The sequence below is a fragment of the Rissa tridactyla genome, chromosome 8 (assembly GCF_028500815.1).
Source record: "Rissa tridactyla isolate bRisTri1 chromosome 8, bRisTri1.patW.cur.20221130, whole genome shotgun sequence".
NCBI classification, from domain to species: domain Eukaryota; kingdom Metazoa; phylum Chordata; class Aves; order Charadriiformes; family Laridae; genus Rissa; species Rissa tridactyla.
In genome coordinates this window covers 11,064,032-11,083,589 of record NC_071473.1, presented here as the reverse complement: position 1 = coordinate 11,083,589, position 19,558 = coordinate 11,064,032, and the positions used below count along the sequence as shown (strand labels likewise).

The following is a 19,558-nucleotide window of genomic DNA, read 5'->3' as shown; positions in this document are numbered from 1 at the left end:
TTTACAGTGGTCTGCAGTGACAGGACAAAAACGATTTAAACTGAAAGTGGGTAGATTTAGATTGGACATAAGGAAGAAAATTTTTTTACGATGAGGGTGATGAGACACTAGAACAGGTTGCCCAGAGAAGCCGTGGGCAGTATTCAAGGTCAGGCTGGTCAGGGCTGAGCAACCTGATCTAATGAACGATGTCGCTGCCTGTGGCAGGTGGGTTGGACAAGATGATCTTTGAAGATCCCTTTCAACCCAAACCATTCTATGAGTCCCATATCCTTTTCTGAAGAAGTATTTCCTAGCCAATCATTTCTCATCCTGTATATAAACAGATAACAGCTTCTATTGAACCGCATCCAATATTTGATACTTTCTCCAATCTGTCAAGATTAATTTGAATTCAAATTCTCAAACACACTTGCAGCTTCTTACAAAGTTTGCTTGTTATAAAGTTTGCTGCAATTCAGTAAATTAAAATACCTACCTGTTTGGGAGTAAGAGCCAACGGCACTCACAGGAAATAGAACATCTGAGTCATCATTTAGGACCTGCAGAGGAGTCCAACTGCATATCTGAGAATTGCATGTGCCAATTTCATGCGGCCTAGATTCAAAATAAACAAACAAAACAACCTATTTATACAGTCAATATTTATGTTCACGATGCTTATATTTCTTTCAGGGATATCAGGGCAAGAAAAATTTTATTTCAATATGCCTGCCAATTTCTTGGTTCAGACATACATAAATACATTAAAGATCAGACAAAGCCAAAACAGATGAGACAATCGTTGCTTGCCTCTTTTTCTCCAAAGGGATTTCTGCATCAGAAATAAAGAGGGAATATTAGTATCTAAAATTGGTCTTTTTCTCTCAGTTTTGTCTTGTATTGTTTAACTACCTACTCTGATGGTAACAGGCTTATTCTATTTGAAATATGTGGTTTTACTGTGAAGCCAAAATAGAGTTGATATCACAGTAAGAATAAGGAAAACTTCAAACAGGCCAGAATTATAGCCTGGCTACACCATGCAACAATTTCAACAACTGAGAACTTCAAGGAGAACAGTCTGAAATCTTGAAATTTTGATTTTCATTGGAACTTAGAAGCAAAATACCATCATCACAGAGGTCCAAACGGTTGAAACAATGGAAAAGGGGGGAAAAAAAAAGGGGGAGGTCCTAAAAAGAAAAAAAAAATAAAAAAAGAGAGAGAAAACCTGTAGTTCAGTTAGTTACATAAATTTGCCATGAAGGAAGGGGCGGGGGGGGAGAAGCACAGAAAATTTACCCTGGCTCCTGCAACATTACTTACTTCTCAGAAGCTTCAGTTTCACCTTCTGTGCCCTTATTTTGTAACATTTTTCCATATAACTCATCCTCATCTGCATCTTCATCATCAATGCTCTTCACGTCTAGTTTCTGGTATTCATACTCTCCATTCATGAATACTGAATTGTTCTTCCACGAATGGTTACTTTCATTCCCGTTAAAATTTTTTCCAAGAGAGCTTTCAGTTGAGGGCAATAGAAAACCTGAAGATCTGTCTACACTCTCTTCTGAACTTTCTCCTGTAACTGGAGTCTTCATGGCATCCCCCAAGTTTTGCTCATCTTCCTCTTCATCAAATGAAATAATATTTGTCACTCTCTTCTTCTTTTTTCGATCCTTTTTATATTTCAAATCTAGCAGCAACATAAAGGTTTATATAGTTCAAAAAAGGGAAACAATGTAATACACTTGTTTTTTTCTTAAAAAGAAACTCATGTACTAAATGAGTTTAGTAAAGAAAAAACCACTTAAGATCTACAAGGCATTTCATTATCTTTCCATATACACGAGCTTTTAAACCTCTACCTACCATTTTAGTTACTTTTGTCTATATTCTGGAAATTGAGCAGTCAGATTTCAGAAAAAGGAATTAAACTCGCTGCCTCCCTCAGCTAATTAGTTCTTGGTATAGAAATACCTGAAATCCTCTCTGATTACATCACACCTACGCTGAGACAGCACTTATTTTTAAATTATCACCTATTCTAACGGATTCCTATGTGCACATGAGGCTAAGTGATCTTGCAAAGTTGAAGCACTCTAAGAAATACCAGAAATTCACCCATCAAGACAGCTCACACAGGGACTAAACTGTTTTATTTAATTCAAGTCCAGCTGTTATACATCCACAAAACACATTAATGTACTTTTAAGAGTAAGAGGGTATTAAAACCCATTCTGGATGCAAAGAGAATTCAAGCAAAGAACATAGACTTCAATGAAAACATCTGACTTGCTCTAACATTCAACATATAATGGCATTTGAACAAACCTGATTTTTTGAAAGTGACATTTTATTGTAAATTGTACGTTACATGTATTGTATACACATGTACTGTACACATAACGTATATTATGTTGTAGAGTCACGTGCAGAATATGGTCAATTATTCTGTCATTTCATCTTGCAAGCCTATTCTTTACTAATAAAGTTATCCCAAGTCAAGTACCACCTACTATTTTAATCTCATTTAAAGTGCTAAACAACAAAAGCTTTACCACAAGTTTTTTTTGAAAACCATGTTTTGAGACAAAGTCTGTTTTAAATAGCACTAAAAAATAGATTTTATCTCAACTTCTATTCCTACCAGATAGCATTCACGTGGCTTTTTTTCCTTTTTCTCATAACCAAAACAATTTAAAGCCTAAACTCAAAACTTGTTTCTTAACTGAAAAACAAACAAATCCCAGAATCTTCCTGCAGTTTTGTACCTTTACAAAGGAAAACATTCTTTCAGCTCAACTTCTGGAAATAAAGATGATATAATATTCCTTTGCTATTTTTGGAACTGAAAACATATAATGAATATCACATTTTGCTTAATTAATTTCAATTAATAAAAGATTAAGATTTTGGGTCTTCATTAGTAACTAATAACCTACAAACTGGTTGCAACACTAACATATTTAAAGGTAAAAAGAGCTTACGGGTAATTACCACAAGTGAAAATTTACTCACTTCATATAGGAATTCAGACTGTAAACATGGGTGCTGCCTGAAGAAGATTACAAGCTAAGATTTTTATCTGATATATAACAACAGACATACAGCAGTGTATTTCTGACTGATAAAGTGCCAAGAGAAAAACATATTAAAAAATGAAAAATCATTACACCACAAACTGCAAGATATAATCTCATGAATAAGAAATTTAAATTCAGGTCGCAAGCAAAGCACTTTACCAGTAAGATTGTTTTAGCTTCCCTCTCGCAGCAATACAAAAAAGCTAAAATACATATTTAGTATTCACACCAGTATTTCTAAAAAAAAAAAATCATACTCTTCATTTCACACTCAACTAGTTTGTATATGTAGTGCACTTATTGTTAAGTTTTTGTTCCATAACAGTGCATTAAATTTAATCGAAAAAGTAACCTAAACACACTTGAATATTTTATAAGTTTCTGAATGGCACTAACATTGCAAAAATGCTTACCAGCATTTACATTCTTTGAGAGAACAGGAAGCGGGTCAGTGTCTTGATCAGGTTTTATTAGAATTGAGACAGCAGATGATGCAGTTATCTCTCTAAGAAGGCTGCTAACACCCTGAGTGGATTCTTTCAATAATGAGGTTACGTTTTGCGTTGATTCCTTTAACAAATCAGACACGGTGGGTGTGCATTTGCTCTGCCCATTTAAATCCTTATTATCAATGTTGATTGCAAAAAGAATGGAGTTCAGACCTTCAGATAAAAAAAAGCAGAAAAAAAGACCAAAAACCCACTGTATACTTCATACAAAAGTTACGAAGACAGAATCTAAGGATGAACAAAGATATGGCATGTAAAACATTTTTCCCCCAATATTTCCACAGTTCTCCATGTATGAATTCTTATTCTTTCATGTATCATTCATTCTTTTTCAGATGATAATCAAGCTGATGCAATCAGTTCTGAATTTATCTTGATGGCTGTTCAGCTGCGCATTAAATAAGCAGTAAGTACTGTGAACTTGTTTATTTATAACCTTTTATTTAAACCCATTTCACTACAACCTTTAATATTTGTTGAATCCTATATTCTATTAACAAAAACTCTTGTGAAGATGCAGGTGAAAAACAATGCAGGTATCATGTATCTGAGAAAAAGGGTGTAAAAGGTAATAATACATCGCTTCTCTGGTCAAACTCTAGAAAAGTAAATTATCTGTTATCATTCCTTACTCTTACTCTTCTTCTATGTATTTACCTATAATTTGCATCTTGCTATGAAAGTCTATCATTGCTCTTTTCTAGTCAGGAATAACCCCTTCCTGTAGGAAGGCCAGATCCAGTGTTTTAACAGTTCATCAATTCATAGCATAAATTGCCATAATACCTTGGCTATTCACCCTGAGTATGCATCTGACACACATTCTCCACATAAGCAGAGTGTGTTAGAGAAGCTCCTCACAACCACAAACAGACATAACATCCCAAAACGAAAAAGTTTTCCAAGAACAGTAGCATTTAAGAGAAAGTCTTACCAGCTGCCATCGTAGGGATCATACTAGAACGTTCTTCATCCATCATAAAAGACCAGTCTTCATAGAAGACACTACAATTAGAGAGGAAAAAAAAGAATATGCAGTCCTATATTAACATGTATTTCACTTCTAAAAACCATGAAAACACTGAAAAATTAGTATGAGTACAGCAATGGATCAAACTATATGTCACAGTAACTCCCTGAAGCCCTGAAATATATAGAACTCTAAACAATTATCAAAGACATGCTAAATAGGATTTTATCTTCAGTTTTAGCTCTGCATTTTTTTTAGGGGAAAAAAAGCCACTCAGGGCAAGGAGGTTCGTTCTATATTAGCAGTCCCAATATTTCTCTACACTTACTGCTATACTGCATATATCAGTTTTTAAATAACTATAGTTGACCATAATTACCAAGCCATTTTATAAAATATTAGAAAGCATGAAAACAAAAAGATCCACTTCATCTTGAGCAACCTGATACAATGTTAAGATGTCCCTGCCCACAGCAGTCTGGACCTTAAAAGTCTCTTCTAACCCAAACCAGTCTGTTACTCTACAATTAGATGACCTGTTTCAATGCCCAAAGCAACATCAATTACCCTGAATAGCTGAGTCAACTAGGAATTTGGATGTAAGAAAAAAAAACGTTAACATGTATTTCACTGTGAACACATGAATTTAGTTGTGCTCTAAACCTGGTTCTTTTTAGTAGCAGGATGTTGGTTTTTTGCTATCAGCATTCAGTTACCTAAACACAAAAACAGATAACAAGAAATTATATTAAACAATTTTGACAGATTCATTCCAAAACAGGTAAGAATCGGGGATGTAAACTGATTGTGTAAATCCCATTTGAATTTGGATAACATTTAAATCATAAACATTCTGGAATAAGCCTTTTAATGCACAACTCAGTGCTGATAATCCTGACACTGCATAAGTATTGCTACAAGTATGAGAGCAAAAAGCAACACAGCAATCCAAGTCTCTAATTTCCTTACAACGGGGTTTTCAGATATTTTTCCTTTGTTTTTTCATTTGTCTTTATTTGATTTCATATCAAAATCTGTCTTGCAAGAAAGCTACAGAGGACTGCAACAGACTAAAAATGAAACAGAGGTATTAACAAGCTCAGTTCTGGCAATAATCTTATCCAGTAGATCTACTAATTGATGCAAATGGAAAGAATGCCTTTCTGCTGAATCCACTGGACTTGCTCAAGCTCAACAGTTATTGGTAAGATCGGAAAATACCCCAAATTTTCAAAGAAAAGGAGCTGCAGGTGTATGAGGAAAATGGTCAGACTCAGTTAAGTGTGAATTTAAGTGCGTTTTGCACATCCAAAGTACCTTAGGATTTCACACTGCATAGTAAGTTATTCTCAGTAAGCCTGTAACAAGAAGGTTCACAAATTGGTACAAAACCACTTCCAAGTGATCTGCAGTAGTAGCTACCTATTGCTTGACTACTGGAGCTTTTCAATTACAGGATGGGCATCTCCAAAAGGCAACAGGCACTACCATTGATGAATAAGATCAAGGCTGCAACTGTGTACTGTTTTAATGGAATGAGTGGGGCACCTTAAAGCACAATGACAAGGTCTCAGTGAGGAAAACTGTTGAAAGAATAGGGAAGGGAGTTAGGAAAGAGGATGGAAATGAAGATAGAGGCATATATTCTCACATGCTAGAATGAAGCCAGTTTCAGGTCACATGTTGATACCAGCCACTAGCTTAATGTTTGCCAAAATCTCAAAAATGAACAAAACCAAAGTACGAGGTTAAGCGGCTTCACTAGCGTAGCAATTAATATGGTGTATTATTACAGCTGTGGTTTTTTGCTAGTTGGTTGGTTTTTTTAATCTCAGTACTTCCTTTGTCAATACATTTCCTGCATTACAAAGATATCAAATACAGTACCTGAGTCGACTCTTATCTGCAAGCAGCATATGAACGTATCTTTCCAGGGAATGTTCATTTAACGCACAGCGCAACCAAGCCCGGCCTCTACCAATATCTGTAGTAATTGTCTTCAGAGAGTAAAAGCGCTGCAGTTCATGTTTATTCAGAACTTCTTTCACGTAGTACCAAAACACTGGCTCTGGAATAAAAAAAATAATAAAAATAGTAACTAAAAATGCACCAAAAAATGCTAAGCTCATATGCTCTGAATGCATTGACATGTGGTTTATAAAACAAGCAGGTAATGGTATATAACTATGAACAAAGATGAATCATTTACCATCTTTGTATAACTCTCCAGTTAAATAGGTTATTTATTTCTACAGAACTTAGGCTATTTAAGCACTTAGAACTTTTCACTTCATTGAAAAAGCAAAACACACACACTAAAGGATTCTACCTTATATTTTTACATAGAATTCACATTTTAAGCCAGTATTTCATCCATAGAAAAAGTTCACATGTTCTGCTGGGAGTGTATTAGGCAAACGAAAAAAGTTCTTTAGAACTCTATCTTTCTGCTGATTGTGAAGTGTTAGAAGCTAGGTCCAAAGAACAGACAACTCCAGAATTTGCAGACATGCAAATGACAAATGCATGCTACCTTAAAAAATAAAAAGTGTTACATTTGAAAGGCAACAATACACCTTTCCACTAAAATAGTTTCCTTGCCCTGTCCACAAATATTGATAAAAAGTTTTTTTTGCAGTTGCCTCAAAATTCTCGATTGAAGGTAACAAAAATCTACATCAGTAATTGTAAACGTACAATAATACACCTAGTATTTTACATATTCTTGTTTCTTAACTGAATTAAGAACATGTTATAAGCACATATTTATTACAATCCACCTCTTACCATTTTCTCAGGGAGAAAAGAACAACCAAACATCAGATAATTCATCTGTAAGACTCAAATCATTACTATATGGTATAGTTTGGCAAGCATGAGACACTAATGTTGCATCAAATACATACTGCTTAGAAGTATCTTAAAATATAACATTAATGTTCACGTGGCTTTGGTTTGTTATAAACAGAATTGCTCGAATAACTAGAACAGTTTGAAAGCTGGTAATCTACAGTTATTAACATATTAAGAAACTAATTTAAGACAAATAGGATATTTTTAAGAGAAAAAAAAAATTTTAAGAGGAAAAAAAAAATTCACACGAGAGAGAAAACAGACTGATCCTGCCACTCCTTGCTTATCACTTTCCTAAATCTTTTTTAATGTAGTAAGAATTTTAAGAAAACGTCATCCACGATGCTTCTTTCTGCTAAATAAGAGCGTGCAGTTGGATTTTGAATAGGTTTTCACAACAGCTTACGACTTCTTTTGGTGAAACATGCTCAGCTGGCTTATGAGGGTTTTTTATTAATCTCTGCTGAAAGCCAAATACAGCATTAGATTAACAAAGTTTATAATACAATTTTATAAACCTAAACACATAACAAGCAGGTTAGATTCACTAACTAGAAGTTTTGCCAAATAGGTCTGACAGCTACGCAAGAACAACCCAGAGTCTTCTAAATTAGACAAATGTGCAAAGCACAGGAACCATTGAATTGATAATGCAGGATGCAAAGCTAAAGGTATACTTTGCTGATCTAGGACCTCATAGGCACATTAACGTGCAAACAATAAGGATGTCCACTGAATAAATAAAAGCATTCAGATATGTCTTACTCCTTTGCGTTCAACTTATTTGATCTGCATTTCAAAAATAAAACACATGTATATGTAAAAAAAAGCATTCCTTAAAATGCCAGATTTGTATCAAGATGATAGTGATTTCAGGATTTCGTTGTTTCTTCTGACCAATAAAATTCATTCTTTTCTTCCGTCTTGCTAAAGCTCAAAACGATACTAAAGTAGGAAGTGAAAATATTACAGGAATAGAGAAAATAAACAGATTTCCCCTTGTGCTGAGAGTGAAACTCGGTGTTTCTTGGCATTCTGATAATTTACAGATATCAAGGATTTTGAAAAGCTTCAGAATTTGGATTATCAGTTTTTAATCAAAATCTATCCAATGAAAATTAAGAGTATTCTATACTCTAAGTCCCTCCATGACACACTTTATAAAAACAGTAACGTAAGTGGCATTTTCAAATGACTAAGTTATCTTCTTTGAGAGTAGTGTTAAATGAAAATCCAAGTCCTAACTATTGACATTATTTTTCATAGCAAATAATCCAATATTTATTATTCAGAAGTAAGATCATTTTAATTTCAGTAAAACGCAATTTCTACAATTGAACTGTAGGCAGAAAAGATGCTGACATTATGCAGTTCACACAAATATTAATCACTTTGTCCAAACAGTTTATTTAATTTTAATAATAACAAAGTTCCGGTAACTGCAATACTGCCAATCATTAATCACCACCGAACAGTGGTCATGTCCCAAGCTGAGAGCATAGAGATCTATCCTGAAGCTAGGTTCAGTGCCTCCTCATGCGGGGCGGAGGGAGGGAAGTAAAGAAAACAATTTATACTGTGCAGCCATTGTGTATTTCAGTGTCTATTCCGTCAAGTAATTAAAGTACAGTTTCATATTTGTCACAAGTCTCTCATAGTAGAACATTCTTTGCTCTACTTGGAAGTATTAATTCTTTCACTTTTAATTGAGATTATCATTAAATAAAGTTTATAAACCAAAAGCCTTAGTCTATCATTTCCATTTCTAACCACAGCAACTAACAATTTTAACTCCCAAAAAAAGCTAAGTCTGGAGGGTTTAACCCATTGGCAGAAAAGTCAGCACGCAAGACCCAACATTTCACCCTATCAACCACAGAAAACAAGTCTGTTGTTACAGCAACTTAAAAATCCCATTATATCAAACTACACATTTTGTGTTATTGTAATATCCATCATATGCAGTTGTCTGGTGTAACTGGAAGTTATCGTTGGAGAGCAAAATGTATTAACAATTCTAGTACCACTGCATATATTTAAAAAAAAACAAAACAAAACAAAACCCCGGTATGTGTTACATGTTACACTTAACGGAGTTTCAAAAGCCATAAAGAAACTTCTTTATATTGTGTGTACCCTGTTTAAGAAAAAAGATACCGTATGTCAAATTTCACACAAAACTGATGAAGACTAACAGTTTCATACACTTTTGGAAAAAAATAAAACAAAACCAAGGGAAACTTCAAGGTGAAGAGAAGGCAAAAAAAATAAAGGAATCTTTTCTTTAAATGTGGAGAAAGTAATAAAAAACAACCCAAGTTGTAATGTCAACCCATAATTAATGTGAGTTTTGTTTTTAAAATTACATCAATACTTAAATGTATCTGATGCTAAAGAATATGGCAGTTAAAGAACAGAGTAAGACAAGGTTAAGAATTAAAATGTTGTAGTAATAACTTAACAGCACAACTACACAATGTTTATCCCTACCACAATTCAAAATAAATTTGCCAATGATACTATTCATGGTGGAACTGTAGGAAGTGCAGATTTCCAAACACTTAAATTTCTAGAGAAACTTGGTTTGAAAGTTAAACTACATTAAGGAAGCAATAACCTTTTTCACTGCTTAATGAGATTATTAAGTGAGAATTAAGTACGCTACCAACAGTCTGCAGTTTGGTAGATTGCTTAAAACTGCCATTAGAAATCATACCGCTTGCACCTACCAACTGTTTAAAATAGAATAGTTATAATTAAGGAATTACCTGTTTCAGTTTTACTGGAGAAACCTGCTGCCTGTTTGATCGCTGCTGCTGTTAATGCTAATCCTCGGCTCCTCCTCAGACCATGCTGTAACACAGCTTCAAACTGAGCACACAAACAAGTGACTCTGCAACAGAATTTTTAAAGAAATCACGTGAAAAGAACAATCAACTATGTTTCTATAGAGCAGGTTTATTCCAAATCTCTGAATAGAGAATGTAAGGTTAACTATTTTAAGTAGTGAAAGACTCCTTGTATGCACTAATCTCATTATTTGCAAACAGCATAATCTATTTATACCCCCAGTCTCATCATGACTATCCAAAACTGGGGCACAAATTACATTCAGAAGAACTGGTAATCAATTGGAGAAATCATCCTCACCTGCTAGAGTGGTTGTTACTCATGTTATTTCAGCTTCAGACTACCTACTCTTCATAAATATACTTTGTACTACACATGCAATGAATGATCATTTGGAAGTATGCTATAACTTCCTATAAAATTAACAGACAATTCTGTTAATTTGCATTAGTACGCTATAATTCAAGCCCAGTAAAACAATTAAACATACATTTTAGTGTCCTTCAGAAATTCTAGGCATAGAAAAATAAGAAATCTTTTCCTGCAGATGTGTTGAATCTTCAGTTTTTAATGTTCTCTACAATACTATTTACTAATTTCCTGATTATTTTTTTTCAAACATAACACAGTTAATGAATCAATTTTCACACAGGTAGAAACACTGTAAAACCAGCAAAGTTTTAAAATTCAGCCTGCCCAAGAAAGGAATATTATTGTAACCTACAGGGAATAGTAAGGCTTAAAGTTTAACAGACTTGAATGCAATCTGTTTCTTTGAAATTTTATTTTCTCTAAGTTTTATTTTTGCCATTATATAAACAATACCTAAAACTTAAGCTTTGATAAAGTCGTCACCTGGCTGCCAAAGCTGATTACTAAAAGGAAGAACAGATACTTTAACTAAGTTCAAGCAAATAAATAAAAACAGTTGACAAAGTGGCTCAGGACCCTGCCCCGACATTCCACAACTAGAGTTCTATTCAGGGTGACAAAAAACCACAAAATTGCAGGAGAAGCACTGACAGAAAACCAGGTATATTTACCACAACTGCCCTGGACAGAAGAGCTTTTAACACAGAATGCTTGCCAGTACATTTATGTTAGTAAAACTTTACTTTGTTAGGAAAACTTTATTAATAAAGCAGAATATAATTCAACAATACTCAAAATGATTGTGAAGCAGTTGTGATTTATTTTTGCCAAAAAGACTCTGATGTTAAAAATGGAAATTCCGGCAGATACATGACCACCCAGGAAAAAAAAAAAAACAATCTTGACTTTTTCAATTCAGAAAAAGCAGAACAGAAACTAGATTCTGTGAGAGAGATCATATTATTAAAAATCCACGTGCATTAAGAATCAAAGCAAGAAAAACTGTGCAGCATTCTGCAGGAAAATTCAGCCACTAGTAAAACAAAATAAAATTTAAAAAATCAGGTACTCTACAATGCCCAGCACAGGTATTGTATTTACTAGACAGCATCACGAGGGTATGTTAAATAAACAAATACAGAAAACATGGAGAAGTCTAGTGTTCATAGACATAGTAGAACTCTGAACAATTATAATCTCAAAGACAAAAAAAAAGCAGTGGGAGAACAAAATTTGGAGAATCATGGATTTTACTGGATTTTGACCTAAATTTTCAGACTACCTTCATTTTCAAAATTATCTCACAATATTTAACATAGTAACAACCTCAAACACCATGGAATTTAGGAAAAAAAAACATCTATTAATGTAATTTGCAGTGCATTTTTAATCCTGAAACTGCCTAGCTATAATCCATTATTCAGCATGTCTACTGAATTCCAAGGAACATATTTATAAGCAAAATTTAGCCAGCATTGTATTTTTGGAATCCCAACTCTCAGTGTTTATCAGAAGACAAAAGATCATCATGCAAATTTTTAAACAACTGCAGCAAGGCAGTTGATCAAGCAAAGCGAGCAACAAAGCAGAAGTTTTAGATCCAGAAAATTTGCTCTACATAGGAGGTAATTCCTTCTAGCTGAGTTCACACAAGCTACTACAAAGGTACACATCACCAATACACATAAACTAAAGAGTAAAGATTAAAAAACTACCTCTAGTTGATGCTTCTGTGCCAACAGCTACAGCTGCACAGCCAGTCCAACTGTTAGGTGCCTCAGCCCCACCATCCCTCCATCCCACCTGCATCTTCTTGCTTCCTCCCTCACACCAGCTTCTGTCCAACAAACCCTGTGTTGAACAGACCCTGAACTGTTTCCACTATTCTTGTTCAATAGAACACTATTTCTCTAAGTCTTCGCCCAAAACACTGTAGGCTGAAACAGCCAAGGGCAAGACAGGATGACAGAAGTAGCCAAAAGTCAGACAGGCTTATGCTGCCATGGAGTAGCATTAGCCTGGAGTTTCACACACAGGGAACGCACAGGACCTGCATTACAAGGTCCTTCTGAAAGAAGGTGGGTTTGCCCTCTCATCCCTTGATCCTTCTTCCCTTCTGCACTTCCCATTGCTTCTAGCCGTGTGATCTTCCCCTCCTTGCAGCAACTCTAGCATTCACCAGACGTTTTACTGATTTAACTCACTAAAATGGCAAAAAGTTATCCTTTTGCATTATTTCTTCTTTTATTAAATTAATTCAGAGGGGGCTGGACGATCACCAGGCATGGCTTACAAAAGTGGTGGAAGGGAGTAGTACTGAAGTCAGGGACGTTGAGGAGCTACATGAATCCTCCCCACCCTTCAGTAGCAATGAATTGTTATGTTGGCTTTCCAGGAGCCGTGAAACCACCCCCTTAGACATGTTCTCAAAGACTGCACTGGGAGGGGATTGGAGAGAATTTTATGCACCATTTCTAAATGGTCAATAGATAATTAACTTCTTCCCAAAAGGCAAACTTCAAGGACATAAGAAAAAGGACAACAACTGCGTTTAATCCTGGTGTTTTATTTATCCAAGATTCTTCGGTAGGACAGATGCTGAGAAAGGCTCAATGGGATACAAAAAGCACTGCAATTTCCGTCTGTCAGTCATCATTTTACACACCTTAGAAACCAATACGCCATATTCAACAAGAAACACAACTAATAGGAATTAAATGACATTTTTTTACTTAAATTAATAAAAAGGAACAACTTCTCATACACAAAAGAGAAGAAAAACGTATCAAGAATAAGAAAAAATAATCATTAAGAAAATTTTCATTCTTATGCGTTAAACATACTTGACACAAGTGTCAAGCTTCACAAAACCCAGGTGTATTGGCAATAAATATGCATTCATTTTAAAAGAGGTTTCAGGGAAGATAAGTTCTGCCAACCTCACGTTCAGACCTCAGAATTCAATGCTTTGTCATGAACTCTGCAGCCGCTTAAACACTTGTAGCTTCATAAAACACTCTTTGTTAAGCTGTCAAATTTGTAACAAGATGGAAAATTCAGAGTCCCTCGTCAGTGTTTGTCTAAACAAAAGGAACTGGGGTTTTTTTGAGCGTGTCAAGTATTTTGTGCCATATGTATTATGTCGTTATGAAACACAATCTAAGCATGTTAAAAGTTTCTTAGACTATTTTACCTGCTATCGGAGTCTGAAGCAATTTCTTTTCTTCCTCCAAAACGTATTTGACACTGCAATAAAGAGATTTTAAGAATTTTTTTACACTAACAAACTTAATATTTTGAAATATTGCCATATAAGAAACAAAGTCATTACAAAAAAGGAAGCAGTACAAAATAAAGCATTGGCAAGTACAGCCTGCAACAAAAAGTGCTTTACAGTATAATGTTCCACTAACGGGTTACTCTTGCAGTTCAAATATATTCTCGCTACCCAGAACAACACACCTGCAGGTCCTTCAATAAATTTAACAACGAGTAAAAATTACTACTTTTGAGTTTTAAACGTACACCCACAAAAACAAATATTGCTCCTATTCAGCTCAGTGCTAAAATTACAGAAGAATCCCTCTATTATAAAAGATATCATTGACTGACTTTTGAGGCATTCTTTTGCCTCCCAAGCTCTCCTAAATTGAAGCCAGTCTATGAAATTCTACTTGCTGAACTTCATGTTGATGCAAGATACAGACATACATAAATAAATCCCATCTTTATCTACATTTTAACCATTTACTAAAATCCTAAAGAAAAAGAGCTGCTACTGTAAAATGTTAACCAATTTAGCCTTTGCAGTAGAGTACAATTTAGTTCAGTTATAAGTATTACAAATATGTATCTGTTTATAATGTATATTCCATATTATTATATATATTTATAACATATATAAATAATACAAATCTAATCTGTCAAGAATAAAAATTGTAAACAAATACTGCATAACAGTTGTTTGCTAGCAGACACAAAAAATCAGTAGCACTGGGTGAAAGACAAGATTTCTTCTTTGCCTAGTAATGAGGAGAGAAAAGTGCAAAGACAGTTCTTGCTAGTGCTGACAACTCAGAGTACGCATACTGTAGAAATATGTATGGGATTTCTCACCTGTTTAACTGCATCCAGCAGCCGTTCTAGAAGAAACTGTCTTTTAGTGTCATTGTTCTGTGAACCTGAAATTCAACAAAAGGATATAATTTTAAAATAAATAGGTTTTTTAAGAAAAATACATTTGGGCCAAGACCAGGGCCCTGAAAACTTTCTTCCCATGCCAATTATTCCATTAAATTTATTAATGTATTTTCTCTAAGTAAAATGATGCAGCGTAAGCCTGTGGCTGGAGGTTTTCTGTAGCCTTTCTCTAATATGCAGGAATATTGTTTGAAATATCATCTAGAGTCTTACTTCAGTAAGATTTTGGTTTCATGATATAAGGTATAATGTAGCAATACCAAATACAGTATAATTCTGCACGATCAGCACAGCTTGCCCCTAGCTTCTTAGCACAACCACCTGTGGGGCCATACTGCAAGCCTGGAACTGACCCAGTTTAAGATTTTATTTTTTTTTTTGGTTGGTTGGTTAGTTGGATTAGGTGTATGATGGAGCTCACCCTGCAACTCCATAAATGTTCATACTGGGACAACTACCAGGGTAGTATATCATCATAGCATAAGAAAAGAATGGAAAATTAGGAAGAGATGGCGGGAATATCTTCTTACTGTCAAACAACCTTACTGAAGGAAGAGTTTTAAGTCAGGTGAACAGAGGGCAATTGTTACAATAAATCCCTTAAAATTTACCTACCAGCATAGTTCTTCCTGATTAATGCCGACAAGATCTAGTTTGTTCCTATACAAGCAACTATGCAAGAAAATCTTTAACTTCTCAATCATTTCAACAACAAATAGCATAACACATTGGTTGTCGGAATATGCTTTATAAACTCCCATGAATACGTGTAAAATGTATTGTTTAATTAACCTACATCACCTCTATCATTTCTTTATTCTGAGCTTAAATTCAAATTACCTTTCAAAAACCTCTCTGACCTCTCTGGAATTAAAGTCATTCTCTTTTCCTCTCAAAGAATATACAACTAATATATGCATAGACTAAAAGCCAATTATCAAAACCTCTGCATGAGCAAGTTCCTCCAGATACCGAAAATCAAACACCACACAACAAACCCTCTAGTAAAGAGATGACATCAAAGATACATATCTCTTCCTCTTGCTGCCCAACACTGCAAGGTCCCAGTCCCAGAATTTCCTGTCTTCATAATCCCATGCAAAGTAGTTTGCTCCTAAACCAGCAGGAGGGGGCAGAATTTGCCCTACTGAAATTATTCTGCCTTTGTGTCATCTTAAGTATGGGATCAGGAGAACAAAAAACCCACAGTAAGTCTATAATACACAATGCCAGAATAAAGAAAACAATAGGAAAAACACGCAAAAGTAGCTGCTAGCTAACTAAGCTTCACAATGCTTATTTAGCTGATTCTGGTGGATTTTCAAGAAGTTATACTTCCGATTTTGAACCGTGACTCAAACTGTGCCGACATGTGATGTATGAGGTTTGGTTCTGTAAGTCAAATACTCTGATGCGTGCAAACTCAGGTGAAGAGGCAAACAATGTTCAATGCCAGCAAAGGACTCTAAAAACAAACCCCATACCAAGCAGGTTTTAACTTCCAAACAACTATGCCAGTTATGCCACTGTGAAGATAAAATTAAATTCACATAATCCCTACTACTCTACGTTGTGCTCCTTCAGAGATTACAATTATATTAAATTATATTCAGTGTTCTTACCACACGTGCATTGCCAAAAACGGAGACACATGCCTCCGCATCCACAGTTGTGTGTTTTTTCAAGCAGAGGATATATTATTCTTTGTAATAAGCCTAGAAAATGTAGCACTATTTAGCATTGTTTTCATTTCAAGTAGATGGAAGGTAAAATTAAATCTCTACCAACTCTATATAAGATTTTGCTCTTTTACAGTCTTCATTTTCTAAACTAAGTCTTTTTTTAAAAAAAAAAGCGTATTTTCAGACAAGAGCACCATTCAAGTGTGATTAACTGTAGTCAGAATAGTGGTGAAAACTGCAGTAACACACATACAAATACAAAACATAGAACGCATAAAAACAGCATTACCCAGAAAAAAGGCTATATGTAGACTATTGCAATAAAAAAAGGAAGTTCACACATGAGTCTAAAAATAATTGTGAAAACATAAGTGTAAGGTTGCAAAAATTAAGAAACTTAGAGAGACTCCTCCCATCAACATCTAAGCAGTCAAAAAGGGTTAAAAATAGGCTCAGGTACTGCACCTGCCTCTGTGACCCTTGTCATTTTTTGTCGTTCATGGTCATGCTTTCCTATTTTTAAAACAAACTTCTCTCCATACCCTGACAGAAATATCCACACCTACAGCAGAAGAAAACTGACTATGCAAGTAAAGGAAAACAGGATTTTCATCCAATTCTTTATAGCTACAGCTCTCTTCAGCACCACATGTGGTATATAGGTTAAAAAACAAATAAATCTCAGATTGCTCTCACATACTCTTTGAAGTCTTGTATGCAAAATTTCAGACTGCAATTCCTTTTGCTTGCTCTAGCACAGGTTCTGAGGGTACAAGTTTAAGATAAAACAAACACAGACCTAATTTAAATACTACCTTGTACTACATTATTATGATTCTACTGCCTCATCCTGAATTAGATGCATTTTTATATGTTTTTTGAAACTGCCATTAAAAAAGTGACAACACCCCTAATTGTTGACAAGTACATAAATCTAGTATCCTTGTGTTACTTCCCTTTAAAGTTTAGCCTATTCAACACTGTCCAGTCAAATATGAGTATGTAAATAGTAAGTAGCATTAGTAATATTAAAGTAATGCTTAAACCAACAGGAAGTTACCTTCACATCCACTAGAAATACACGGTAGCTAAAAAAATACACGTTAAAACTAATTACAGCCATTAGGGAAAAAGGTTCTTCTATCTATATTTTAGCAACAGCCCTTTTACTTTTAACGGCTAAAATTGGGCAGCAAAAGAAGTGTAGACAGCACTATTACAGCCGCTAAGAAAAGGACATAGTTGAATTTTATGATCTTAACATTAGCTACTACTTTATCTGAAACAAGCATGATAATGATACACATTACTCTGTCCTGATCTGTTCCACTTATGTTGTTCTGGAAATATACTGTACAGTATTGTGTAACAGTAATGTTTGGGAAAGCGCAAAATTAGTGTTCTTTTCATTATCTTGTTGTATAATCAAAATTGTTGGAAAAGTCTTATAGGACTTGGTAAGGGCTACACATGGGTAGGTTAGTGCCGTGGTTTAGCCTCAGATGGCAACAAAGAACCACGTGTCGCTCGCTCGTGCCTTCCAAACACAGGAAGAATCGTAAGAAAAGGCAAGACTCTTGGGTTGAGACAAAGGCAGTTTAACAGAACAGCAAAGGGAACAGGCAAACAACAACAACAACAACACGGATAGGGGAATATACAAACGCGATTACGGAACCGCCGCTCCCCCCGCCGCTCGCCGCTCGCCGGCCGGACCGGGGCCGCCCCAGCCCGCTTTTAAGCAGCAACTTCCTGCCCCCTCCCCCGGCAGCTCAGGGTGGGCGTGGCTCACATGGCATGGAATACCAGGAAAAGTTAACCCTATCCCCACCGGAACCAGGACACCAGGAAAAGTTAACCCTATCCCCACCGGAACCAGGACATTATCCACCCCTTATTCCATACCATCTATGCCATGCCCAGCAGGTTCCAATGAATTGCCACCACTTTCCCCTGTTATATATATATATATATACACACATATAATACCCTTAGTTTATGGGTCATCCCTCCAAAGTGTCCGTTGAGTTCTTTTAATCCACGGCTTTGGGCTCCATCTGTTAGAACAGTCTCTCAGGGCAGGTGAGATGCTGGGTGGTGCTGGTCTGTTGCATGCTGTATTTTTTCAGAGCTTGTGACTGGTGCACCTGGTGTGGCTCATGCACGCAGTCTGTAGGCTGAAGATGTAGATCTTGAGGAAACTGCTGGGCGCCGGCTGCTGAGATCAGTTCTTATCCCATCACCCCTGTGCCTTACTTGTAGTACAACTGATAGCAATGAGGACATACAGTGACAGTGTTACTTAGCAATTAACAGCACACAATCTGATTCATTGGCTATTCTCGCCCAAAATCAGATCTCCATGAGGTACACATCGGACTTCCCCATCCTTCCGCATCACCCACCAAGTGCACCCAGGTCCTTGGGCAAAAGCAATCCCACGGATGGGTTTGCCTTTGCCTGAGGCAGGACTAACCCAGACTGTCTTCCCTAGCATATTCTTCATGTGCACTACGGGGACTTTATCCCCTTCTACAGTACGTGGAAGTTTTGATTGGGCAGGGCCAGCCCGATTGTTAGATCCCCTGGTGTTAACTAGCCAGGTAGCTTTTGCTAAATGCGTATCCCAGTGTTTGAAAGTCCCACCACCCATTGCTCTCAGTGTAGTTTTTAACAGTCCATTGTATCGTTCTATCTTCCCAGAGGCTGGGGCGTGATAGGGGATGTGATACACCCACTCGATACCATGCTCTTTGGCCCAGGTGTCTATGAGGCTGTTTCGGAAATGAGTCCCATTGTCCGACTCAATTCTCTCTGGGGTACCATGTCGCCACAGGACTTGCTTTTCAAGGCCCAGGATAGTGTTCCGGGCAGTGGCATGGGGCACAGGGTATGTTTCCAGCCATCCAGTGGTTGCTTCCACCATTGTGAGCACATAGCGCTTGCCTTGACGGGTTTGTGGCAGCGTGATATAATCAATCTGCCAGGCCTCCCCATATTTGTATTTCAGCCATCGCCCTCCATACCAAAGAGGCTTCAAACGCTTGGCTTGTT

The 19,558-nt window shown here is 36.1% G+C and overlaps 1 protein-coding gene across 8 annotated transcripts in view; it reads right to left on the bottom strand.

Annotated features, from left to right (window-relative positions):
* The window catches only part of SNX29 (sorting nexin 29), a 130,706-nt gene that overhangs the window by 104,347 nt on the left and 6,801 nt on the right, over nt 1-19,558 (bottom strand). For all 8 annotated transcript variants that reach the window (XR_008468167.1, XR_008468166.1, XR_008468169.1 and 5 more), the window contains exons 2-9: nt 14,739-14,803; nt 13,816-13,868; nt 10,169-10,293; nt 6,435-6,615; nt 4,512-4,582; nt 3,482-3,730; nt 1,309-1,678; nt 479-597 (exon numbers count right to left, since the gene is read on the bottom strand). Coding sequence is in view for 4 of the 8 variants with exons in the window: in XM_054212575.1 (XP_054068550.1) it covers nt 479-597; nt 1,309-1,678; nt 3,482-3,730; nt 4,512-4,582; nt 6,435-6,615; nt 10,169-10,293; nt 13,816-13,868; nt 14,739-14,803 (1,233 nt within the window). In the remaining 4 variants the exon portion in view is untranslated. The remainder of the gene's footprint in view (nt 1-478; nt 598-1,308; nt 1,679-3,481; nt 3,731-4,511; nt 4,583-6,434; nt 6,616-10,168; nt 10,294-13,815; nt 13,869-14,738; nt 14,804-19,558) is intronic.